At 45.2% G+C, this 26,749-nt stretch overlaps 1 protein-coding gene across 2 annotated transcripts in view; it reads right to left on the bottom strand.

Moving 5' to 3' along the window:
* Positions 1–4,790: 4,790 nt before the first annotated feature.
* The window catches only part of C9H8orf48 (chromosome 9 C8orf48 homolog), a 60,943-nt gene continuing 38,984 nt past the window's right edge, over positions 4,791–26,749 (bottom strand). For both annotated transcript variants that reach the window (XM_075322699.1, XM_075322700.1), the window contains exons 5-7: positions 23,048–23,268; positions 22,722–22,874; positions 4,791–5,928 (exon numbers count right to left, since the gene is read on the bottom strand). In XM_075322699.1, coding sequence (XP_075178814.1) covers positions 5,824–5,928; positions 22,722–22,874; positions 23,048–23,268 — 479 coding nt within the window. In that variant the 3' untranslated portion in view covers positions 4,791–5,823. The remainder of the gene's footprint in view (positions 5,929–22,721; positions 22,875–23,047; positions 23,269–26,749) is intronic.

The raw sequence follows: 26,749 nt of genomic DNA, 5'->3' as shown, positions 1-26,749 counted from the left end.
TAGGTGTTTATATAGCAGGAAAGTACATTCATGGCTTCTCGATGAAAAGCTATGTTTTACTGTTCGCGGTGTTTCTTTGAACAGCATACAGTAAGTCAAATGCAAACAGAGCTATTAACATGAATGTTTAACAAGTGAGCTAGGAAATAATAAGCCTCTCATATTGTAGTGTCAGGATATTACACTGTGTTTGAATAAATACGGCTCTTAGTAATTATCTTAATGCTTCTGTTCTTCGCAGTGAGGTTTGCTAAAAGGCACGTTGTGAGCCTAACCTTCAATTTATCTTATTATTTAGTGGAAAATAAAAGAGAATACAATGACTCTGAGTTTAGTGTTGCTCATGTTGGCTTAGTAGATGGAGAAAAGCAAAATAATAGTTTAATTTGAATATAATAACTATGACGTTTATCCAAAGCCAGAAAATCAGAAAAAAACAATGTGTGACTATAATGAACTCTACATTCCTCACTTAATACATGAAAATTCATTAGGGTAAAGCCTGCTTTACACGTTACGATTTCGTATACGATATCGTATGCGATCGTAACCGCCCCCATCGTATGTGCGGCATGTTCAATTTGTTGAACGTGGCGCCCAAACGATTAACCCCCGTCACATGTACTTACCCTTCCATACGACCTCGATGTGGGCGGCGAACGTCCACTTCCTGGAGTGGAAGGGACGTTCGGCGTCACATCAACGTCACGCGGCAACTGGCCAATAGAAGTGGAGGGGCGGAGATGAGCGGGACGTAAACATCCCGCCCACCTTTCTTCCGCATTGCTGGCCGGGAGCCGCGGGACGCAGGTAAGATCTGTTAATCGTTCCCGGGGTGTCACACACTGCAATGTGTGCTACCCCGGGTACGATGAACAATCTGACGTTCAATTCATGAGAAATGAACGATGTGCGTGCGATGAACGTTTTAACGTTCAATCGCAATCGCACGTACCTGTCACACACTACAATGTACCTTACGATGCCGGATGTGCGTCACTTACGACGCGACCCCGCCGACACATCGTAAGATATATTGTAGCGTGTAAAGCGGCCTTTAGTAATCCAGGACTGCACTTTGTCCATAAGTCCCACTGACACTAAATGGAGCAGTAGTGATTACGACTCTAGTAGCGCCATTCCTCCAAGGTCGTTCAAATTTGGAGAGTAAAGGGGTAATAGGCCGCGCTGCCGTAGAAAAGAGGATCCATATGGAAGGAATGATTTTATTTTGTCTAAGCGTTTCAAAGGCTTATGGCTTCTTCCTCAGGACAAATAATATATGATCTATTACCGCCTTTTCTCTCCAAATTTGAACTGCATCTCTACGTGGGTTCTGCTGCAGCCATATTTACGCCAATACAGTGGTTGTGACTCTCAACCACACCAGGTGAGTCTACCCTTACAACACCTTTGCTGACAGTGTTTTAGCATAAGACCATATTTGCACTTACTATCTCTTCCAGCATTTTTAACCATTCCTCCAATGTCAGCACTGCTATTCTTTGTTCCACATACTTTAGCACTGCAGAGGTCAACTCTCGCCTTTTTGTTACTATGTTTCATATTCAGTTTGTACCTGTTCACATTAGAAAGATAGGATGTGAGTCTTTTTCTTAGATTATAGGGTCATGCCTTCTGATTGAGCACTCCTACTCTTCAGCCAATTTTAATTCTCCATTTCCAGGTTCCTGTCCACCCATAAATTGTAATGTTTTTTATTCCAAAGAGAGGCATTAGCTTGATAGGGACCCAACAAAAGAGGTCGCCTTGCCGTTGGCCATTGGCCTCACACAAAACTGCCCATTTTTTTGTGCTAAGTATCTAAATTTTTACATGTTTTTCATAACAGTAATGCATATCTATATGCCTATATTCATTGTTAAACATATCTTAGCACTACAGAGTGCAACTGTCTCCTTTTTGTTACTATATTTCTTATTCAGTTTGCACCATTCACCTTAAAAAAGTAGGAAGTGCCATCAGTCTTTTTCTTAGATTACAGAGTTATGCCTTCTGATTGAGCACTCCTGCTCTTCAGCCTTCGGCTATTTTAATTCTCCATTTGCAGGTTCCGGTCTGCCCATAAATTGTAGGTTTTTTTTAACCCAAAGAGAGGCATTAGTTTGATAAGGACCCAACAAAAGAGGTCACCTTGCCATTGGCTATTGGACTCACATGAAACTGGCCATTTTTGTGTGCTAAGTATATTTACATGTTTTTCATAGAAGTAATGCATGTCTATATTCCCATATTCATTGTTCCACATATGTTAGCACTGCAGTGAGCAACTGTCTTTTTGTTACTATGTTTCATGTTTAGGTTGCACCTGTTCACATTAGAAAGGTAGGATGTGCTTTCAGTCTTTTTCTTAGTGAAAAAAGGGGTATTTCAGCTCACCCATATGTGCTCTCTCAGTTCCAGTGGGGTGCACGTAGTCCACCAGACAGGCAGGTCTGTAGGTAGAGTTGAGGAGGAAAGAGGTAGGGACTCAGCACCAATGCCAAAAGAGAATTTTTTTTTTCTCTTGGCATTGGTGCTGGTTCCCTACCTCTTTCTTCCTCAAGTCTTTTTCTTAGCACTGCTTTACCCTGTGGGTCAGGTGACACTGCTGTTTCGCGTGACCACTGCAGCTGATGACACGTTTTGAGGCAACAGGGTTACTGAGTGTTCAGCCAGGACACGGCGACGATCGGTAAGCAGAGAGGTTGTGGAGGACATTGCGAGTGCATTCATTGAACAGGGCACGAACAACCCTGCCAGGAACAGCAGTGCACAAAGTGTTTCTAGCACAGTTTGGAAAATTCTCCAAAAGGTCTTGTGGGCACACCCGTACAAAATTAGCCATCATCAACAAAGTCTTCCTCGTGACAATGATACCTGCATGACATTTGCATTCATGTTTCTGGAGAGAATGGAAGTGGATGGCAATTGGCCATGGAATGTTCTGTGGGGCGATGAAGTGCATTTTTGCCTGAATGGAACGGTGAACACAGAAAACTGTCGCATAAGGACAGCCGAAAATCCGCATGCGGTCGAGGGGGCTCTACTGCATTCGCCAAAGGTAACCGTTTGGTGTGGCTTCACCTCATCAGTCATCCTCGGACCATTCTTTTATGAAGAAATGAAGCCAACTGGGGTTGCTACCTGTTCTGTGACAGCAGCGAGATACCAGACAATGCTGGAAACAGTAGTCGCTCAGCAACTCCAACAACGGCAGTGTCTTCAGACGACCACCTTCATGCATGATGGAGTACCTCCTCACATCGCAAATCGTTTGAAGAATGTTCTGCGTGTAAATTTTCCCGATGACAGGATCTTGAGCCACTTCTTCCCTAACGCATGGCCACCACATTCGCCCGATCTCAATCCTTGTGATTTCTGGTTGTGGGGACACTTGAAAGAGCGTTTTTATAGGGGAAATGTCGACACCCTGGCTGACCTCAAAGACCGCATGATTTTGGAAGTGCACAGCATCCCACCAGACATGTTACACGCAAGCATCGAGCATGTTCTGCATAGGATGAACATGATCACCATACATGATGGTGGCCATATTGAACAGTTATACTAGTCTGTGGAGCAAATGTGACATCTCCAATTATCGGCACATGGTTTTTGGGCTGCTTGCTCACTGTACAGCACCACTTTTTCACCTGGTGGGGAATTTTGGTTTAAATTTTTTTTTTAAGATGCCTTCCATTTCCCTATGCTATGAATAGCACACATCCAATTTTCAGCCAATTCTGTCAGTCTGCACATAGCTCCAAACACCTTAGGTTATTTTATGGCCACCTTGTATTTTGGATGATTGTCATATTGGAAAAGTGCACATCTAGCAAGGGCACAGAGTGTTAGTAGCATCTTCTCTTTCAAAATAGAGCGGTACATCTGTGAATTCAGGATACCATTATTGAAATGTAGCTCCCCGATATAAACAGCACTTAAGCAGCTGCACATAAGGACACTGCCACTACCATGTCTCACTGTGAGAACCAGGCATTTTTCTTTATACTCCTCACCTTTACGACACCATACAGCTTTGAAGCCATCAGTTGCAAAAACATTTATCTTGGTCTCATCACTCCAGAGTATAACGTCTATAGTAGTTTTGATATAGGCCAGGCATATTGTAAGCAGGCTTTTTTTTTTTTTGCATGGGCTTTAGGAGAGGCTTTCTTTGTGGTCAACACACATGCCATTCCCCTGAAGTGTATGTCATATTTTGCCACAGGAAATACCACAGTTTGGGTTTCTACTTCTGTGGCGACGGAAGTGAACTTTCTTCTTGACTGTCTTTAACTCTTCTTAACGGAAGATGCTTCTGTTTAGGTGTTAAAGACAGTGGCTGGCTTGGACAGCTCTGTGGCTTGGTTGCACTTCCATTCATTTTTGTATCATTTTTGCTACAAAATTCTGACTGATAAATAAAGCTATGCTGATCTTTGTGTAGCCTTCACTTTTCTTATGTAAAAAAATTATTTTCTTTTTCTGGTCTTGTGACATTTTTCTTCAATGTGGTGCCATTGCTGACAGCATGAAATGGGAAGAGGTTTCCTTTGCGAAAGCGGTGGTCAGGGACCTAAAATGTCCTTGCCAAATATGCTTCCACTTTTATACACAATACCCTACACTTCTCTTTAGTTAATCCCAAAATGTTTTACCTCACTTCCTGTGAAGTTTTGTCTGAGAGGAGTCTCAAATGGGACGCCATAAGAGGCTGGGGCTGCACTCATTTCCTGCAGCGTCTAGCTCTCCTCCTGGCACAGGATATTATCAGTGGCCACTGCTGCAGTTGGTTACTGGTTTGTTGAATCGCCGCTCCCTGTATAGACGTCCAGGTGTCAATGATTATCGACTCTGTGGAAGATGTAAGTGCAGTGCTGGCTCTTTGCTTTTACCATAGCATCTAACTGAAAGAAGACGTAGTGTGGGGGGCCAAGACAGAAGCAGTGACAGCTGCTGCTCATTATGACGATTCATTGATGGTAGTGCTAGTAGTTGTCGGACAGTGCATGTTGTTACTTAATGCTTCTATGCTTCTATCTCTTTCCCCTGATGATGTCTGTTACGCTCTCACTGCCGGGGGATGGGGCAAGTGCGGGGATGACGCATATCCGAAGGGAGAGGTGGATCCACTGGACCACAAGGGGAACCCGAACCCACCTAGACAAGTGAAGGCTGGCGTCCAGGGACTGTGGAAGCTGAACCAGGCTAGGTGAGCAGGACGGGGGACAGTTCACAGTTCAAGGTCAGACACAACTAGCACCCGAACACTACAGTTCAGGCAGGGTTCCAGTGATAGAAAAATAATACCATACAGTTCTGAGAAAACGGTGACAACATTTTTTAAAAAAATTGGAAGAAAAAAAAAAGCCTAAAAATGAAAATTAGCCTTCAAGAGAAAGGGATTAATCTTCAGTGTGTTCATCCCAGGAGTCCAGAGTTTCCTATTCCTACCCACATATAACAAATACTGTAGTGTGTAAGGAGCATTGATGGAGCATGGGTGCCGCTGACACTTCATACAAGCTCTATGCGCTGAACTTAACTGTCTTCATTTTCTCATAACTACAAAACCTCAAAGAATAAAATAAAATCAAGCCTTGATCAATAAACTGTATGTAGTGGGGCAGACGGTGACAGATGTGGAAATAGAGGGCACAATATGAAAGATCTCACATCAGTTTCAGAATCAGCTTTGTACAAAATGTTTACACGTTCCTCTGTGTGAAATCTTTTCTTCAAAGTTTATTTTCACATTTTAAGATACAAATAAGATCTAACATCAATGAAAACACTGTGCTTCACCGAGACACGAGTTCACGTCTTCATAACACCGGTGGACAGTCTGTGCCAGATAGCAGCCGGGTCCTCGGAGGGTTTGGGCAGAGTTTGGAGGATTTCTCCAATACAAGTAACCAGATCCTTAAAGAAAAAGTCATTATTAGTACAAAGTTAAGCAAAGCATAGCAATAAGACTTGAATACACAGCTGATTGTCTCATAGACTTGTATGTCCTAACTGCACAATGTTGGCATAGACTAATGAAGGTTATGGGAGGCCTGTATGGGGTTGACCAACATGTGCCAAGATGTATTGGTAGGGTGATGTGCAGTGAAATAGACTGCTTTTTTACAGTAAATGTCAATTTTCGCTGATACTCATGTTTTTAACATGCTTAACCTACAGTGCCTACAAGTAGTATTCAACCCCCTGCAGATTTAGCAGGTTTGATAAGATGCAAATAAGTTAGAGCCTGCAAACTTCAAACAAGAGCAGGATGTATTAACAAATGCATAAATCTTACAAACCAACAAGTTATGTTGCTCAGTTAAATTTTAATAAATTTTCAACATAAAAGCGTGGGTCAATTATTATTCAACCCCTAGGTTTAATATTTTGTGGAATAACCCTTGTTTGCAATTACAGCTAATATTCGTCTTTTATAAGACCTGATCAGGACGGCACAGGTCTCTGGAGTTATCTTGGCCCACTCCTCCATGCAGATCTTCTCCAAGTTATCTAGGTTCTTTGGGTGTCTCATGTGGACTTTAATCTTGAGCTCCTTCCACAAGTTTTCAATTGGGTTAAGGTCAGGAGACTGACTAGGCCACTGTAACACCTTGATTTTTTCACTCTTGAACCAGGCCTTGGTTTTCTTGGCTGTGTGCTTTGGGTCGTTGTCTTGTTGGAAGATGAAATGACGACCCATCTTAAGATCCTTGATGGAGGAGCAGAGGTTCTTGGCCAAAATCTCCAGGTAGGCCATGCTATCCATCTTCGCATGGATGCGGACCAGATGGCCAGGCCCCTTAGCTGAGACACAGCCCCACAGCATGATGCTGCCACCACCATGCTTGACTGTAGGGATGGTATTCTTGGGGTCGTATGCAGTGCCATCCAGTCTCCAAACGTCACGTGTGTGGTTGGCACCAAAGATCTCGATCTTGGTCTCATCAGACCAGAGAACCTTGAACCAGTCTGTCTCAGAGTCCTCCAAGTGATCATGAGCAAACTGTAGAAGAGCCTTGACATGACGCTTTGAAAGTAAAGGTACCTTATGGGCTCGTCTGGAACGGAGACCATTGCGGTGGAGTACGTTACTTATGGTATTGACTGAAACCAATGTCCCCACTGCCATGAGATCTTCCCGGAGCTCCTTCCTTGTTGTCCTTGGGTTAGCCTTGACCCTTCGGACAAGCCTGGCCTTGGCACAGGTGGAAACTTTCAAAGGCTGTCCAGGCTGTGGAAGGCTAACAGTAGTTCCATAAGCCTTCCACTTCCGGATGATGCTCCCAACAGTGGAGACAGGTAGGCCCAACTCCTTGGAAAGGGTTTTGTACCCCTTGCCAGCCTTGTGACCCTCCACGATCTTGTCTCTGATGGCCTTGGAATGCTCCTTTGTCTTTCCCATGTTGACCAAGTATGAGTGCTGTTCACAAGTATGGGGAGGGTCTTAATTAGTCAGAAAAGGCTGGAAAAAGAGATAATTAATCCAAACATGTGAAGCTCATTGTTCTTTGTGCCTGAAATACTTCTTAATACTTTAGGGGAACCAAACAGAATTCTGGTGGTTTGAGGGGTTGAATAATAAATGACCCTCTGAATAAACTTTTCACAATTTAAAAAAAAAAAAAAAAAAAAAAAAAAGAAATAACATTCTTTTTTGCTGCAGTGCATTTCACACTTCCAGGCTGATCTACAGTCCAAATGTAACAATGCCAAGTTAATTCCGAATGTGTAAACCTGCTAAATCTGCAGGGGGTTGAATACTACTTGTAGGCACTGTATTAATCTGTACATGAAAAACACAGTTATTTCGTCCCCATGCCAAACAATCATTGCATGCTGTCACGTATAGCAACAACCCTGGCTAAATCCTAAAAACTAGATATATACAGTCATATGAAAAAGTTTGGGCACCCCTATTAATGTTAACCTTTTTTCTTTATAACAATTTGGGTTTTTGCAACAGCTATTTCAGTTTCATATATCTAATAACTGATGGGCTGAGTAATATTTCTGGATTGAAATGAGGTTTATTGTACTAACAGAAAATGTGCAATCTGCATTGAAACAAAATTTGACCGATGCAAAAGTATGGGCACCCTTATCAATTTCTTGATTTGAACACTCCTAACTACTTTTTACAGACTTACTAAAACACTAAATTGGTTTTGTAACCTCATTGAGCTTTGAACTTCATAGGCAGGTGTATCCAATCATGAGAAAAGGTATTTAAGGTGCCACTTGCAAGTTGTTCTCCTATTTGAATCTACTATGAAGAGTGGCATCATGGGCTCCTCAAAACAACTTTCAAATGGTCTGAAAACAAAGATTATTCAAAATAGTTGTTCAGGGGAAGGATACAAAAAGTTGTCTCAGAGATTTAAACTGTCAGTTTCCACTGTGAGGAACATAGTAAGGAAATGGAAGAACACAGGTACAGTTCTTGTTAAGCCCAGAAGTGGTAGGCCAACAAAAATATCAGAAAGGCAAAGAAGAATAATGGTGAGAACATTTAAGGACAATCCACAGACCACCTCCAAAGACCTGCAGCATCATCTTGCTGCAGATGGTGTCAATGTGCATCGGTCAACAATACAGCGCACGTTGCACAAGGAGAAGCTGTATGGGAGAGTGATGCGAAAGAAGCAGTTTCTGCAAGCACGCCACAAACAGAGTCGCCTGAGGTATGCAAAAGCACATTTGGACAAGCCAGTTACATTTTGTAAGAAGGTCCTGTGGACTGATGAAACAAAGATTGAGTTGTTTGGTCATACAAAAAGGCGTTATGCATGGAGGCAAAATAACACGGCATTCCAAGAAAAGCACTTGCTACCCACAGTAAAATTTGGTGGAGGTTCCATCATGCTTTGGGGCTCTGTGGCCAATGCCGGCACCGGGAATCTTGTTAAAGTTGAGGGTCGCATGGATTCAACTCAGTATCAGCAGATTCTTGACAATAATGTGCAACAATCAGTGACGAAGTGGAAGTTACGCAAGGGATGGATATTTCAGCAAGACAATGATCCAAAACACCGCTCCAAATCTACTCAGGCATTCATGCAGAGGAACAATTACAATGTTCTGGAATGGCCATCCCAGTCCCCAGACCTGAATATCATTGAAAATCTGTGGGATGATTTGAAGCGTGCTGTCCATGCTCGGCGACCATCAAACTTAACTGAACTGGAATTGTTTTGTAAACAGGGATGGTCAAATATACCTTCATCCAGGATCCAGGAACTCATTAAAAGCTACAGGAAGCAACTAGAGGCTGTTATTTTTGCAAAAGGAGGATCTACAAAAGATTAATGTCACTTTTATGTTGAGGTGCCTATACTTTTGTACCAGTCAAATTTTGTTTAAATGCGGATTGTACACTTTCTGTTAGTACAATAAACCTCGTTACAAACCAGAAATATTACTGAGTCCATCAGTTATTAGATATATGAAACTGAAATAGCTGCTGCAAAAACCCAAATTGTTATAAAGAACAAAGGTTAACATTAATAGGGGTGCCCAAACTTTTTCATATGACTGTATTTAAAAGGGAATTTGTAACTATGTTTTTGCCCCTAATCTGTCCAGTTGTGCACGTTAGAGCAAGGGAGAAATTGTAATAAGAAAATGACAAAGTTGCTTGTTTGATCAAGCACTTTGCAAAATCCCACACCCTCACCCAGTTTTTTAGTAAATTATATGGTAAAATGAATGGCGTTATTAAAAAATTGCAATTCATCCCACAAAAACAAGCCCTTAAATGTCTATGTGGGAAAAATTAAAAGTTATGACTTTTGGAAGAAGGGGCGCAAGGAAGTACTAGAATTTCCTGGGTCATTAGGGGTAATAAGTTAAGACAACTCCTTTAAGATGACAATCTGCAGCCAGGGAAGGTTTGACTAAATATTATTTATTAGAAAAAAACCCAATGTATTTTATTGGGATGTTATGTGATATACTAACAAAAACTAGCAAATATTTGTGAAGTGTAACGGAAATTATACTTGGTTTTCTAAGTATTTTAAAAATATATTTCTGATAATAGCGACGTAAACTTGTATTCAACCCTCTGTAGTCTGATACCTCTAAATAAAATCCTGAGTGACTAATTGCCTTTGTAAGTCGCCTAATTAGTAAATTGAGTCCAACTGTGTAGTTTAATCTCAGTATAACTACAGCTGTTCTGTGAAGAAAGGAGAAGGGTTTTTTTTTAGAACATTAGGGATGAAACAGCATCATGAAAACCAAGGAACTCACCAGAGAGGTCAGAGATAATGTAGTGGAGAAAAGAAAATCAGGGTTAGGTTATAAAACAAATAGCCTAGGCTCTGAATATCCCACAGAGCACTGTTCAATCCATCATCCAAAAATAGAGGAAGTATGGCACAACTGCAAACTTACCAAGACATGGCTGTCCACCTAAACTGATCCCAAGCAAGGATAACACTAATTAGAGAAGCAAACAAGGGGTTCATGGTCACTCTGTAGGAGCAGCAGAAATCCACAGTTCAAGTGGGAGAATCTGTGTACAGGACAACATGTAGATTATCTCATCTGAGAGAATTGGGTCAATTATGCTAATGACACTACAACCAAACTTTGAGTTTAATCCAAGTGTCAGCACAGTGTGATCCGAATTGTCCGGATGAGAAAATCTAAGCACAGTGTGAGGAGAAGATGGAGGACAAAATGTGTCCACGTTCTCCCTTGTGTGAGTACGTGATTTTATCAGAGTGCAGTCCAATGTAGGGGACACAGCTAGCATTTGGAAGAAGGTGCTATGGTCAGATGACACCAATGTAGAACTCTTTGGGCTAAATGTAAAACGGTGTGGCAGAAAACCTACACTGCACATCAACATGACAACACCGTCCCCATCGTTTCGCATGGTGGTGGCAGCATCATGTGGGGAGGCACAGGGAACCTGGTCAGAGTTGATGGGAAAATGGATGGAGCTAAATACAGAACACTTCTGGAGGAAAACCTGTTAGAAGAAAAAGACTTGAGACTGCGGCGTTGGTTCTCCGTCCAGCACGAGAACAACCCAAACATCCTGACAGAGCTACAAATGGATGGTTCAGATCAGAGCATAGTCATAACCGTCGACCCGTAGCATTTTCATTTTTCGGGATCTATGGCTCAGTGACAGCTTATTTTTTGCATCTCGAGCTGACGGTTTTAACGGTATCATTTTTGCGCAGATGCTACGCTTTGATCGCCTGTTATTGCATTTAGCGCAACATTTGTGGCGACCAAAAAACTTAATTTTGTCGTTTGGAATTTGTTTGCCACTACGCCATTTACCAATCGGATTAATTGATTTAATATTTTCATAGATCGGGCATTTCTGAATGCAGATATACCAAATGTGTGTATATTTTTCATTTTTTTAACCCTTTAGTTTTCAATAGGGCAAAAGGAGTTGATTTAAATTTTTAGGTTTATTATTTTTTAATTTTTTAAAACTTTTTTTAAACTTTTTTTTTTTTATTTTACTAGGTCCTCTAGGGGACTGTTATGATCAGCAATCTGATCGCTCATTATTTTCTCCTGATCAGAGCAGCACCGTTCAGACCGTGAGAATTGATCATCTCTTGTAACAAGCAGCACTCGGCTGTTTCTTACAGGATCTGAGTCATGTGAGCACAGGAGTCATCACATGACCCTATGCTACCATGACAACCACCAGATCCAAGTGATCACGTCACATGACTTCTGATATTGGGCGGTGAGTACGGATCTAGTGCTATTGCCACACCGTGACAGCGCCATTTAAGGGGTTAAAAGGCACGGGCGGATAACGATTTCGCTCGTGCCTATGGGTACACATGTCAGCTGTATAAATCAGCTGAGATGTGCGCTGATCCCCACCTGCAGCCCGCAGCAGCAGGTGGGGATTAACGCTATGACCGCTAGGATATAACTTTACTGCCCGCGGTCGTTAAGGGGACAAACTTCACAAATACTTGTTATTTAGTGTTGGTATATCACATAAAATCCCAATAAAATACATTTAAGTATGTAGGTGTAAGGTGAATTTCTCAAGGCACTGTAACAATCCCTGATTACCATATAAAGGACCCAACTTTCTAGTAAACGTTGGGCCTGACCTTCAGGATTGTGGGATCTCTGCATGCTGCGCAGGATCCCATAAGCCCTTACGTCCACTGTAACCCTCCATGGCCGTTACTGACAAAGTTCGAGATCTTACACTTAACTAAAATAGTGCTGCATATTTTGTACGGAACAGTTGCAGAGCAATAACATATGTCACAAGAAACTTGAAATCTCATGCATTGACCGTAAAGGGTGCTTTACATGCTGCGACATCGCTAGCGGTAGCTAGCGATGTCGTGCGCGATAGCACCCGCCTGTTACGAGGGGGACCCGGGGAAGCGTGCCAAGATGGGAAATGGACTGCTTCCGCCGGTCAAGGTCCACTGTGCGGTGTAAGGGACCGCCGCTATGGTGGGTGAAGAGTGAGCGGGTTGCTGCTAGCGATCGTCTGGAATGTCACAGACGATCTATGTACACCGATCTGCCCTAACCCGTGAGGGTTGTATGGCACAGATCTCACGTCTCGGTGTACCTGTTGCACGGGGAAGCACAGAGGTGCCCACGCACGTGTGCCAGTGGAAGTCACGAGAATATGGCACGAGGGTAGCACAGAGGTGCCCACGCACGTGTGCTTTCAATAAGCAGGTGAGTCCAATGGAGACTTGAGGAGCTCACCTGGGACAGGAACACGGCCTGTTGACGGGGGTACTGCCGGAGCAGCAAGGCAGGAACACGGCCTGCAAACGAGGTACTGCCGGAGCAGCAAGGGCCAAGCCCACAAGAGACAGTAATGCCTGAGCAGTGGCGTGGCAGCACGCTGCCAGACATCCAAACATAGAAGGACGGTCGCGCGCCGCCATGATGGCAGGGGGAGCTTTTAAGGAGGTGCAGCTCCACCCGAGGGCGGGCGCGAGGCGGAGATGACGGACTTGACCCAATCAGGGTCCACGACGTCCCAGCCTGGCCAGTCAGGATTGACCACGTCACCAGCCTTGTCATCAAGCCGTGTGACGTCAGTGAGCGAATCAGGACCCACCACGCATTGCACATGCTCACCCTCCTGCCTCTGGGAAATAGAGGCGGGATCCTCGGTCTCACAATGTGCAGAGATAACGGGAATCTCACTGCTTCCCTGAGCAGAAAACCTCTGCACATTGCGCAGCCTCGCAGACCTTCGGGGCCGCTAAGCAGGAGAGTCTGCGGCAGGCCAGGAATGGGAGACCGCTTCACTCCTTGTAACAGGAGAACCACTAGGTGTCACCCTTCTGCTGCCTCTCTGAGAAGGTATCTCCTGCACACTGCGCAGTCTGGCAGACCTTCGGCGCTGCTGAGCAGGAGTGCTCGTGGCAGGCAAGGAATGGGAGACTGCCTCAGTCCTTGCCCCAGGAGAGCCACGAGATGTAACATTACCCCCCTGTCTAGGCCCCCCCCCCTGTCCGTGCTCGAAGGCCGCTATCAAACCCGGGGCGCGGATATGATCCTCCAACTCCCAGGATCTATGCTCCGGACCACGGCCGGCCCACTCCACGAGGTAGTACCTCTTGCCCTGTATGACTTTTGTCTCCACAAGTTTTGCCACCTCAGGGTCGTCGGACGGGGAGTCGGTTTGAGCCGGCAGGGACCCCGAGAATTTATTAAGTCGTACGGGTTTCAGGAGGGACACGTGAAAGGTGTTGGCTATAGCCCAGCGTGGAGGGAGCTGGAGTCGGTATGCCACTGGGTTTACCTGCTGTAGTACTTTAAACGGACCCAGATACCTAGGGGCGAATTTGGCTGCCTGTACCCGTAGGTTAACATTCTTAGAGGACAGCCATACTAGGTCACCAGGGGCGAAGGATGGTGCAGGGCGGCGGCGAACATCAGCCGTTGTCACCATCCGGTCTTTAGCCCTTTTAAGAGCCTCTTGGGTGTCATCCCAGATCTCCCGGGCCTTGGTAGCCCAATCCTCCACTCTAGTATCGGGTGACGTAATGGGCATCGGAACCGGGATTCTGGGATGTTGTCCGTTATTGAGTAGGAACGGAGTCTGGCCAGAGGATTCATGGACCGAATTGTTAATGGCAAATTCGGCCCAAGGAAGGAGGTTAGCCCAGTTGTCGTGGTGCGCGGATATAAAATGGCGGAGGTAAGTTACCAAGGTCTGATTAGTCCTCTCCACTAATCCATTGGTCTCGGGATGGTATGCGGAGGAGATGTTCAGCTCTATCTGCAGGAGCTTACAGAACTCTCTCCAGAAGCGAGACGCGAACTGGGGACCCCGGTCGCTCACCACCTTGTCAGGCATGCCATGCAACCTAAATACATGCCGAATGAACAAGGTGGCGAGAGCACGTGACGTCGGGAGTCGTGGGAGAGGCACCAAGTGGACCATTTTAGAGAAGTGGTCCGTGATGACCCATACGACCCTGTGCCCTGCTGATTTGGGCAGATCTCCCAGGAAGTCCATCCCTACCACTTCCCAGGGACGATCCGGCACTGGCAGTGGGTGAAGAAGACCTGCCGGTCTCTGCCGGGACGGCTTATTCCGAGCACACGACATACAGGCTCCCACATATTCCTGTATGTCCTGGGGTAGTCTCGGCCACCAATAATGCCTGGTCACCAGGTCTCTGGTCCTTTTGACCCCGAAGTGACCCCCGACCTTGGAGGCATGGGCCCACGATAGCACCTCGTTCCGTAGTTCAGGGGGAACGAGGGTTTTGCCAGGTGGCACCTGGTCCAAAGAAGTGGGAGTGACCATCCTCAAGCTGTCCGGGGGTAGTATAAGACGAGGCTCCTCCTCGTCCTCCTCCAACACAACCATACAACGTGACAAGGCATCGGCCCGTACGTTCTTCTCACCGGCCAGGTGGCGGATAATAAAGCGGAACCGGGAGAAGAATAAAGACCAACGGGCCTGCCTTGGGTTCAGGCGTTGTGCTGTCTGGAGGTATGTGAAGTTTTTGTGGTCAGAAAAAAACTCAAATGGATGCTTCGCACCCACCAGGAGATGCCGCCATTCCTGGAATGCTAGTTTCATCGCCAGTAACTCCCTATCCCCTATGGAGTAGTTCCTCTCGGCCGGAGAAAAGGTCTTGGAGAAAAAGAAACACGGATGTTTCCTTCCTCGTTCGTTTTTCTGGTACAGGACTGCACCTGCACCGACCGAAGAGGCGTCTACCTCCAGTAGGAAGGGTTTGGAGATGTCTGGACGATGAAGGATGGGAGCTCTAGAGAAGTGAGTTTTGAGAGTGTGAAATGCCTCTACCGTTTCCCGTGTCCATGCTTTGGGATTAGCGCCCTTGCGGGTAAGGGCAATGATGGGTGCTGCCACCGTCGAGAAGTTGGGAATGAACTGGCGATAATAATTGATAAACCCCAAGAATCGCTGGATCGCCTTCAGCGAGCGGGGCTCAGGCCAGTTCATCACTGTCTCCAACTTCCCCGGATCCATTGCTAACCCCTGACTGGACACTATGTACCCCAGGAACGGCAAGGATTCCTGTTCAAAAACGCACTTTTCCAGCTTAGCATATAACGAATGGGTGCGAAGCCTCTTAAGTACTCGGATGACATCCCTCCGATGGGTGGTAAGATCGGGGGAGAAGATAAGGATATCATCCAGGTATGCAACCACGGAAAGATACAAATCCCGGAAAATGTCATTCACAAAGTCTTGAAATACGGCGGGGGCATTGCAGAGTCCAAAGGGCATTACTAGATACTCGTAGTGACCGTCCCTGGTGTTAAAGGCGGTCTTCCACTCATCGCCCTTTCGGACTCGCACTAGATTATACGCCCCGCGTAGATCCAGCTTTGTGAAGACCTTTGCCCCGCGGAATCGATCAAATAGCTCAGTAATGAGGGGCAAAGTGTATTTGTTCTTGATTGTGATTGCATTTAATCCCCTGTAATCGATACAGGGGCGCAGATCCCTTTCCTTCTTCTGCACAAAAAAGAACCCTGCACCAGCCGGTGAAATAGACTTGCGAATGAACCCCTTCGCCAGGCTGTCCTGAATATATTTGGACATAGCCTCCGTCTCTGGAGCAGAGAGTGGATACACTCTGCCCCTAGGGGGCTCGGAGCCTGGCTTCAGGTCTATTCGGCAATCATATGGCCGGTGGGGAGGAAGAGTATCTGCGGCCCTTTTGGAAAAGACATCCCTGTAGGCCTCATAAGGTGTCGGTAAACCCGGCCCCTCAGTATTCCCTGAGGACCCAACCGACCTAATGGTAGCGGGTGGTTCGGTAGTCACGAGGTGCTCTCTACAGGATCCTGCCCAGGATGAGATCTCCCCTGTTGCCCAGTTGAGTATAGGAGCATGCTGTCTCAACCAGGGAAGGCCCAGTAGGATCTCATCCGTCCCCCCTGGAAGCACCAGGAAGGACACCTGCTCATGGTGTCCCGGTGGTACATCCATCCTGAGAGGGATGGTGATCTGGGTGATAGGATCGAGTAGTATGGACCCGTCGACTACCCGGACCCTGAGTGGCTTGGGCAACAGAACCAGGGGAACTGAGTATCGGGTTGCCAGGGAGGTCGAGATGAAATTGCCTTCAGCGCCTGAGTCCAAGCAAGCCAGGGCAGAGAAGAGAGTAGTGCCGAACTGCAACTGGGCGCTGATAGTCAACCTAGAGGGAGAGGTAGCGTCTAGAGTCCCCCCTCTGATAGAAACTAGACGCTGTCTTTTCCCGACGGTTTGGGACATCGGGTAGCTATGTGTCCCCTCTGCCCACAGGAAAAGCAGATGACACAAGACCGAGAACCTGGGGCAGAGGAGACCACCTTGGACACCTCCATTGACTCCACGGAGTCGCCTACAGGACTGGCTGGGGGACCTGTCTGATGGAAGACGGGAGTCAGACGCATTTTAGGCCGGGAAGACTTGGGTGCTGAAGAGACCTCGAGCCTTCGCTCCGCCTGGCGGATGTCTATGCGAGAGGCAACCTGAATCAAGGACTCTAAAGTGGCAGGCACCTCACGTGTAGCCAGTGCGTCTTTGACAAACCCTGCCAGGCCCTCCCAAAACACAGGGACAAGGACCTTATCCGGCCAGTCCAGCTCTGCGGCCAGTGTCCTAAAGTGTACAGCAAAGTCCCCGACTGAAGCAGACCCTTGCCGAAGTCGTAGGAGGCGCAGCGCGGAATCGTGGGTGACTTGAGGCCCGAGGAACACCATTCTCATGGCCCCAAGATAAGCTGCTAAGTTATTCACCACACGATCTCCGCGCTCCCACAACGGCGTGGACCACTTCAGCGCTCTCCCTGTGAGCAGGGACTGGACGAAGGCTACCTTCGCCTTTTCGGTAGCGTAAAGAGTCGCGGACAGCTCTAAGTAGGTGGTAACCTGGTTTATAAAACCACGGCACTCAGAGCTGTTGCCGCTAAAGCGCTCTGGAAGCGCAAGGCGAGGAGACCTTCCGCCCAATAGCACAGCCTGGGTAGCCGCCTGGGTGGCGACTGTCGTCAGAGTAGTCTTATCGGAGGAAGACTGCTCCACTGCTGCCAATCGTGACTCCAACTGCTGCACATAACGCAGCAACTGCTGCTGCTCTTCAACCATAGCCAGACCTTTGGCGCGACCGTAATGTTACGAGGGGGACCCGGGGAAGCGTGCCAAGATGGGAAATGGACTGCTTCCGCCGGTCAAGGTCCACTGTGCGGTGTAAGGGACCGCCGCTATGGTGGGTGAAGAGTGAGCGGGATGCTGCTAGCGATCGTCTGGAATGTCACAGACGATCTATGTACACCGATCTGCCCTAACCCGTGAGGGTTGTATGGCACAGATCTCACGTCTCGGTGTACCTGTTGCACGGGGAAGCACAGAGGTGCCCACGCACGTGTGCCAGTGGAAGTCACGAGAATATGGCACGAGGGTAGCACAGAGGTGCCCACGCACGTGTGCTTTCAATAAGCAGGTGAGTCCAATGGAGACTTGAGGATCTCACCTGGGACAGGAACACGGCCTGTTGACGGGGGTACTGCCGGAGCAGCAAGGCAGGAACACGGCCTGCAAACGAGGTACTGCCGGAGCAGCAAGGGCCAAGCCCACAAGAGACAGTAATGCCTGAGCAGTGGCGTGGCAGCACGCTGCCAGACATCCAAACATAGAAGGACGGTCGCGCGCCGCCATGATGGCAGGGGGAGCTTTTAAGGAGGTGCAGCTCCACCCGAGGGCGGGCGCGAGGCGGAGATGACGGACTTGACCCAATCAGGGTCCACGACGTCCCAGCCTGGCCAGTCAGGATTGACCACGTCACCAGCCTTGTCATCAAGCCGTGTGACGTCAGTGAGCGAATCAGGACCCACCACGCATTGCACATGCTCACCCTCCTGCCTCTGGGAAATAGAGGCGGGATCCTCGGTCTCACAATGTGCAGAGATAACGGGAATCTCACTGCTTCCCTGAGCAGAAAACCTCTGCACATTGCGCAGCCTCGCAGACCTTCGGGGCCGCTGAGCAGGAGAGTCTGCGGCAGGCCAGGAATGGGAGACCGCTTCACTCCTTGTAACAGGAGAACCACTAGGTGTCACCCTTCTGCTGCCTCTCTGAGAAGGTATCTCCTGCACACTGCGCAGTCTGGCAGACCTTCGGCGCTGCTGAGCAGGAGTGCTCGTGGCAGGCAAGGAATGGGAGACTGCCTCAGTCCTTGCCCCAGGAGAGCCACGAGATGTAACACCCGCCCCCGTCGTTCATGCGACATTTGGTCATTGCTGCCGTAGCGAACATTATCGCTACGGCAGCGTCACGCGCACATATCTCTTCAGCGACGTCACTGTGACCGCCGAACAATCCCTCCCTTAAGGGGGAGGTGCATTCGGCATCACAACGACGTCCAATAGCAGAGGAGGGGCGGAAATGAGCGGCCGGAACATGCTGCCCACCTCCTTCCTTCCTCATTGCTGGTGGACGCAGGTAAGGAGATGTTCGTCGTTCCAGCGGTGTCACACATAGCGATGTGTGATGCCGCTGTAACGACAAACAACCAGCGGCATGCACCACCAACGATATTATGAAAAGGAGCGACGTGTCAATGATCAAAGATTTTTGACGCTTTTGCAATCGTTAATCGTCGCTCCTTGGTGTCACACGCTGCGATGTCGCTAACGGCGCCGGATGTGCGTCACTAACGACGTGACCCCGACGATGTATCATTAGCAATGCCGCAGCGTGTAAAGCACCCTTAAGGGAGGATATGAAGGAACCCACAATACGGAAGTTCCCACCCGGTTTTTGTTAGATACAGTTAGGTCCAGAAATATTTGGACAGTGACACAAGTTTTGTTATTTTAGCTGTTTACAAAAACATGTTCAGAAATACAATTATATATATAATATGGGCTGAAAGTGCACACTCCCAGCTGCAATATGAGAGTTTTCACATCCAAATCGGAGAAAGGGTTTAGGAATCATAGCTCTGTAATGCATAGCCTCCTCTTTTTAAAGGGACCAAAAGTAATTGGACAAGGGACTCTAAGGGCTGCAATTAACTCTGAAGGCGTCTCCCTCGTTAACCTGTAATCAATGAAGTAGTTAAAAGGTCTGGGGTTGATTAAAGGTGTGTGGTTTTGCATTTGGAAGCTGTTGCTGTGACCAGACAACATGCGGTCTAAGGAATTCTCAATTGAGGTGAAGCAGAACATCCTGAGGCTGAAAAAAAAGAAAAAATCCATCAGAGAGATAGCAGACATGCTTGGAGTAGCAAAATCAACAGTCGGGTACATTCTGAGAAAAAAGGAATTGACTGGTGAGCTTGGGAACTCAAAAAGGCCTGGGCGTCCACGGATGACAACAGTGGTGGATGATCGCCGCATACTTTCTTTGGTGAAGAAGAACCTGGTCACAACATCAACTGAAGTCCAGAACACTCTCAGTGAAGTAGGTGTATCTGTCTCTAAGTCAACAGTAAAGAGAAGACTCCATGAAAGTAAATACAAAGGGTTCACATCTAGATGCAAACCATTCATCAATTCCAAAAATAGACAGGCCAGAGTTAAATTTGCTGAAAAACACCTCATGAAGCCAGTTCAGTTCTGGAAAAGTATTCTATGGACAGATGAGACAAAGATCAACCTGTACCAGAATGATGGGAAGAAAAAAGTTTGGAGAAGAAAGGGAACGGCACATGATCCAAGGCACACCACATCCTCTGTAAAACATGGTGGAGGCAACGTGATGGCATGGGCATGCATGGCTTTCAATGGCACTGGGTCACTTGTGTTTATTGATGACATAACAGCAGACAAGAGTAGCCGGATGAATTCTGAAGTGTACCGGGATATACTTTCAGCCCAGATTCAGCCAAATGCCGCAAAGTTGATCGGACGGCGCTTCATAGTACAGATGGACAATGACCCCAAGCATACAGCCAAAGCTACCCAGGAGTTCATGAGTGCAAAAAAGTGGAACATTCTGCAATGGCCAAGTCAATCACCAGATCTTAACCCAATTGAGCATGCATTTCACTTGCTCAAATCCAGACTTAAGACGGAAAGACCCACAAACAAGCAAGACCTGAAGGCTGCGGCTGTAAAGGCCTGGCAAAGCATTAAGAAGGAGGAAACCCAGCGTTTGGTGATGTCCATGTGTTCCAGACTTAAGGCAGTGATTGCCTCCAAAGGATTCGCAACAAAATATTGAAAATAAAAATATTTTGTTTGGTTTTGGTTTATTTGTCCAATTACTTTTGACCTCCTAAAATGTGGAGTGTTTGTAAAGAAATGTGTACAATTCCTACAATTTCTATCAGATATTTTTGTTCAAACCTTCAAATTAAACGTTACAATCTGCACTTGAATTCTGTTGTAGAGGTTTCATTTCAAATCCAATGTGGTGGCATGCAGAGCCCAACTCGCGAAAATTGTGTCACTGTCCAAATATTTCTGGACCTAACTGTAGTTGGGTCCTTTACTCGCTCATTTGGTACTGAAACTTCTAAGTGTTATTTAGCCAAATCATTTGGTTTTCTGCTATCCATCATTTTCTTAAATAAAACGGGCAGCCGCAGACAGATGAGAGATAAGTAGCTCCAATATAGGACTTAATTTACATCATTGCCAAATACTAACTTTAGAAATGAAATTGGGCTCCAGAATAGTAACATTTTATGGTGTTTTAATTATTTAAGCGTGCAAGGCATGGAGTTATACCCTGGGTAAGTGCCGTGTTAAATCAATTTTCACATCTGTTACATATACATATATATATATATACATATATATATATCCAGCAATCTTGTTTGGTGAGAGATCTGCTGGACACTGAACATTCAGGAGTGACGGCAGGAAAAAAAGTTAACTCCTTAAGATCTATTTTACACTTTTAAATGTCATCTTAACTAAAAGAAGCCTCACTGTAGATTTCACGTCTTCCAGCTAAACGACTTGTAAGTCTGCGTGCCCACGATGAGTTTTACCTGTGTTTTTGCTCTACGTGTTTTCGCTGCATCAAAAATGCAGTGTTTTACAGTACAAGCACAGTGGATGAGATTAATACAAATCTCACGTCCACTGTGCTTTTTTTTTTTTGCGTAAACTGCCCTGCGGCATATTTTTCCAAGCCGTGGTATGTCAATTTCTCTTGCGAGTATGCTGAGATTTCTGTGCGGAATTTTCCCATAAGCTTGCATTTGATGTATAAATTCTGCAGGTAAAAAAACAAAAAAAAAACGCCACACCTGTGTTTTTGTTACGTTTACATGGCAGAAACACATAAAAAATGAATGCATGTAATCCAAAAAATGAATGCATGTAATCCGCACCTTTTGATGTCAATACCAGGAAGTTTCAAAAAAACTAAATTGGTTTATTTAATAGATGACACACCAAATTGAGACAAAAAACGCAGAGTAAAAATACATAAAAAAACACAATTTAAAAAATACAAGTAAACTAAGGTGCGGAGATGGTGCAGAAATTCTGCAGCATCAAAAACTCAACAGGCGCTAGTCTTGGGAACGTAGCCTAAAACCCTGTGCCCATGCTGCGGAATTTTTGCGTAATTTGCCGAGATTTTTTTGCGTAATTGCAGCGGATTTCTCAAAATTCCGCAGTACAGTGTGTCCCCAACCACTTCTATGGCATTTTGGAATTGATGTGCCCATGCTGCGTTTTTTCCCGCAGCGGAAATAGTGCGGATTTCCCTGCGGAAAAATCTGCAGCATGTGAATTAATCCTGTGGATTTTTCCGCATGATCCTATACTTACCTGCCTTGATAGCAGACACCAGCGTCACTTTCTCCGGTGCAGAGGAGCACGGTGGAGCCAGGAGCAGGAAGTGGGCGGGGTCTGCACGAGCTCCGGTCATGTGACAGCCGGAGCTAGTTCAGACCCACCCACCTTCTCCTGCGAGTGCAGACAGACACGGCCGGAAAGTGACGTGCTGCGTGATTGAGGTAAGTATGAACTCCCCGATCACTCCAACTCTTGTTCTGCATTGAGGATGCAGTGCCGAAGCCATGGTATTGTATCTTCAATGTAGAATGACCGCAGGATATCCACAGGACATTCCGCAATAAAACCGCAGCATGTACACAGACAAAGTTGTGCTGCTGTTTTCTGGGAGCTCCTGCGGATATATCCGCAGGACACTATCCCCGTGGGAACATAGCCTAAGGGTGTGGAGGTGAAAACTTGCATTCATGCAGCCATTAACACTTTAAGATGTAACTATACCTTACTACACTTGTCTTCCTCTAATTTGATGTGGAGCAAATCCGCTTCCAGTTTGGTCTTTTTCATCCTAATAAAGTGACGTTTCGCCAGTTCGGCCCGTTTCTTGCAGCAGTCAGCGCAGGAGGCAGGATCATGTATCTCAGTCCTAATTACCTGAAAAATAAAATGCTGACTTACCGACCTCTGTGATTATCATCATTATTAATAATAATCGTTATTGATACTAATCAGTGCCTAGCTTAGAGATAATCAATCAAGGAGTAATCATGCGAATACTATAAATGATCGTACTAGATGATTCTATTTTCTAGCATGTGAATAGTTACCTGATTTATGGTTTCTGTCAAACGCTGTAATTCAAGTCTGTTCATCAATTCATGGGGCACACGACATGACGGATGGACGCTTACTGCTTTGCTCGGATGGGTTAGTGGTTGGTCTTTTTTACGTCTGGGACTTTTTGGTGGTTGGCGCAAATGTTTTATCTTCAAAGCGCAATAAGACTGCAATGCCGTACTCCGGTTACCTGGAGACTCTTTGAGAGTAACTGTGAAAAGGGATCATAGATAGATAAATTAATGGCAAACAGGTAACCACTGCATGTAAGAACTGGGACAAAAATATGATATGATTGAATTCACTACTATTTACAAGATCTCCGCTTGCAATTAATGAATTGAGGGGCTACTGTTTACATTTAAAGGATGATTGATAAAGTATACAGTGCATTAAATGGAACCAGTAAGTCCTTTAAGACTCCCAAACCACCCCATGATGATTTTGAGCCATAATCCAGCAATAAAACACCCTTGATGCATCGTAGTATTATTCACAAGTCCACAAAAAAGGACTTTCATTGCTGTCGCTCACAGAAACAGATGATGTTGGATTAACCTGGAGGAGGAGTACAGTGCGGTTTCACGCACCCTTATGTGCATGATTGACATTCTCCACACTGCCCACATCTCAAGACAATTGCAATCTTGCATATTTATGTGACTCCTTTCCTTTGTAGGCAGGTACAAGTGATCACTTTCTCCCTAGAAAAAGACTACACGTCGAAACGTGCGTCGGGCTCTTGGACTGGGCACATGTTTGGTCAGGTAATGTTTACTTAGTTGATTTATTCTTTTTCACCTAACCTCCTTGCTGGGACTTTGTTATGCATCAGCGTCAGCAATACATATTGGCTTAACAGATGAAACTGGGTCCCTGTGGTTACCACTACCTACAGATATACTATTTGTTCTTGGCTATTATTTAATTAATTGTATTCATTTATATAGCGCTATTAATTCCACAGCGCTTTACATACATTGGCAACACTGTCCCCATTGGGGCTCACAATCTAGAGTCCCTATCTGTATGTCTTTGGAGTGTGGGAGGAAACCGGAGAACCCGGAGGAAACCCACACAAACACGGGGAGAACATACAAACTCCTTGCAGATGTTGTCCTTGGTGGGATTTGAACCCAGGACCCAAGCGCTGCAAGACTGCAGTGCTAACCATTGAGCCACCGTGCCGCCCACCTATTTGAAAGTTCATTATACTGGACAATACGATTATTGCTCCCTTATGATACTGGTTAAGTGTGTAGCCTGAGAGGTCCCTGTAATTTCATTGAGACATATTATCACGTTGATCTGTATGGTACTGTTCATCTATATAGCCTAGGAGGGTTTATGAACATACTGGATGTCGGCTTACCTTGTTTACTATATCCATTATTGGAGATTTATATTTCTATGTACTTTGGGGTTTCTGCTTCAATATTTGATGTTGTTTATTGATTATGTTTCAATTGTGAATTGATATTATCATTTCAATTGTTACCATATTTCCCTGTCCATGCATGTGTCTTTATGTCCTCATTTTTTCTGCTGTTATCATGATCAAAAAAATGTTTTTGAATGCATTAACAATAAAAAAATTATTTTATTTTCAGTATGTTTTTTTGCGCAATTTCTTCATATGATTTCTAATTGTTCAGCACTGACGCAGGGTCGCGTACTGTGTCTTGGTCTTAGATAGCCTTGATTTGGCCTTTTTGTGGGCTAGGTTTTGATCTATATACCCCGAGATGTACAATACCTAGGTTTGGGGTTTATAGTTACACTGATGTGACCTTTATCATAATCTTATCAACTCTGAAACAAATTCTCTAAGAATAATGTATATGGTTTCCAAATTCTTGAAGAAACATATGGAGTTTATAGCACAACTGTTACTTATAAATAAAAGGTATGGACATGTAAGAAAACAGCGATTCATAATTTATCAATCACTAAATAATGTTGTAGAAAATATAAACTTGTACCGTGCTGTAGCACTAATACATTCCAAAATTGTCTAAAGTCACAATAAATGAATAGTCTAGCCCAGATCTGGGCTAACTATGGGACTAGGACAACCAAAACTCTGGTGGACTGCACCGTGTCTCATCACTCTTCCCCCCGGCGTCTTGATATCAACAGTATCTCCATTTTTGGGATAGAGGATAACTTCTCAATTGCTGGGGTTCTTAATGCTTGGACCCCCACCGATCTTGAGAACGGACCAAATAAAGCGGCGGCTCATCATACGCACTAGCATTCCATCCATTCTTATGAGAGTGAGAAAGATCAGCAAAATGACATGCTTAATCATCTTCGGTGGTCCTATTAAAAATAAATGGAGTGGCAGTGTGAATGATCGACTATCTCTTCAGAACCCTTGTTCTTGGGATCAGTGGAGATCCCAAGGTGGGTCAAACCCAAAGCAATTAGGAAGTTTTCCTCTATTCCCCATCTATGGATAGGAAATACCATCCAAACTTTGGATCATCTCTTAAAATGTCGCTACATTGTCTGTTCGATTCCAGTCTGCAGCCAGAAGGATCAAAGCTATAACAACAATTAATTTATTTACGAGCCCGTGAAAGATAAGCTTACAGGAGATGAGTAAATAGAAGAAGTATATTAGGAAAGGGTTAGTTAGGAAAAGTTAAGATAAAAGACAGGGGGTCACATTAGTAGTGGAAAACCTCTTTAAGACTTGGGTGAATAAAGATCACCGTTGTTCTTTAATCCTAGAGAACTGCTTTCATCTGTTTCTATTTGTCTTCACCCATCCCTTGCAGATTGTGAGCCCTTACGGGTCTTCTCCTCCTGTACCAGTCTGTGCCTTGTATTGTTCATGCTTACTGTACTTGTCTATGTATGCCCCTCCCCTTTTTTTCACATGCAAAGAGAATAGTGCTATGATAACAAATAATAATAATAATAATAATAATTTGTGAGTTTACGAGGAATTGCAACATAGTTTTGTTTCAATAGGCCAAGCAACTTTCTCTAGAATGGTGCAAACCTGCTCAATCCACTCCCATTATATATTATTTGATAGTGCATAGAAAATAGACCACACCATTCACCAGGGAAGCGGAGGACATGAGCCACTTCTCAACCAATTTGTATTTTTAAAGGCTCTAAGGTAAATGAACACAGTAGGCGCGCAATGTTCAGCCTCTACAATATATTCTACCTCATAGCCGCTCCTCGGAGGAAGTCTTCCTGCATGTCTTATGAATACTCTTCCAGGAAGAGCACAGACTTTCAGTATATGTATATATGCCATGTTGTGCTTAAATCAGCATCATTGTAACGTATTAGAAACAACTGCCGACTATATTACAGGAGAAGAGCATATGCACGCTCTGCTTATTAAGCCTTAATGCACTAAATCTATAGAAATCCATTAAAACCTTTTATTTGAAGTATTGTGCAAAACTGTTATCTTATTATATCGACTATTAACGCCTTAATGCACCTTGCTTCATGAAAAAAAATACTTTAATTACGCTGCTGAATGTATTAAATGGGATCATCTACAGTTTGCACAAAACAATTAAGAGGTAATCAAGGCTGCATCTAAGTGTATAAAACAATAAAGCAAAGCCCCGGGGACAATGGTGAAAGCGTCAGGGCTGACTGAAATAAACAGATGTTTGTTGCACTTTGGAAATTGAAGATTACCATCGTAATTGATTTAG

Source organism: Anomaloglossus baeobatrachus, chromosome 9, assembly GCF_048569485.1.
Source record: "Anomaloglossus baeobatrachus isolate aAnoBae1 chromosome 9, aAnoBae1.hap1, whole genome shotgun sequence".
NCBI classification, from domain to species: domain Eukaryota; kingdom Metazoa; phylum Chordata; class Amphibia; order Anura; family Aromobatidae; genus Anomaloglossus; species Anomaloglossus baeobatrachus.
This window is presented reverse-complemented; position numbering and strand designations above follow the sequence as displayed.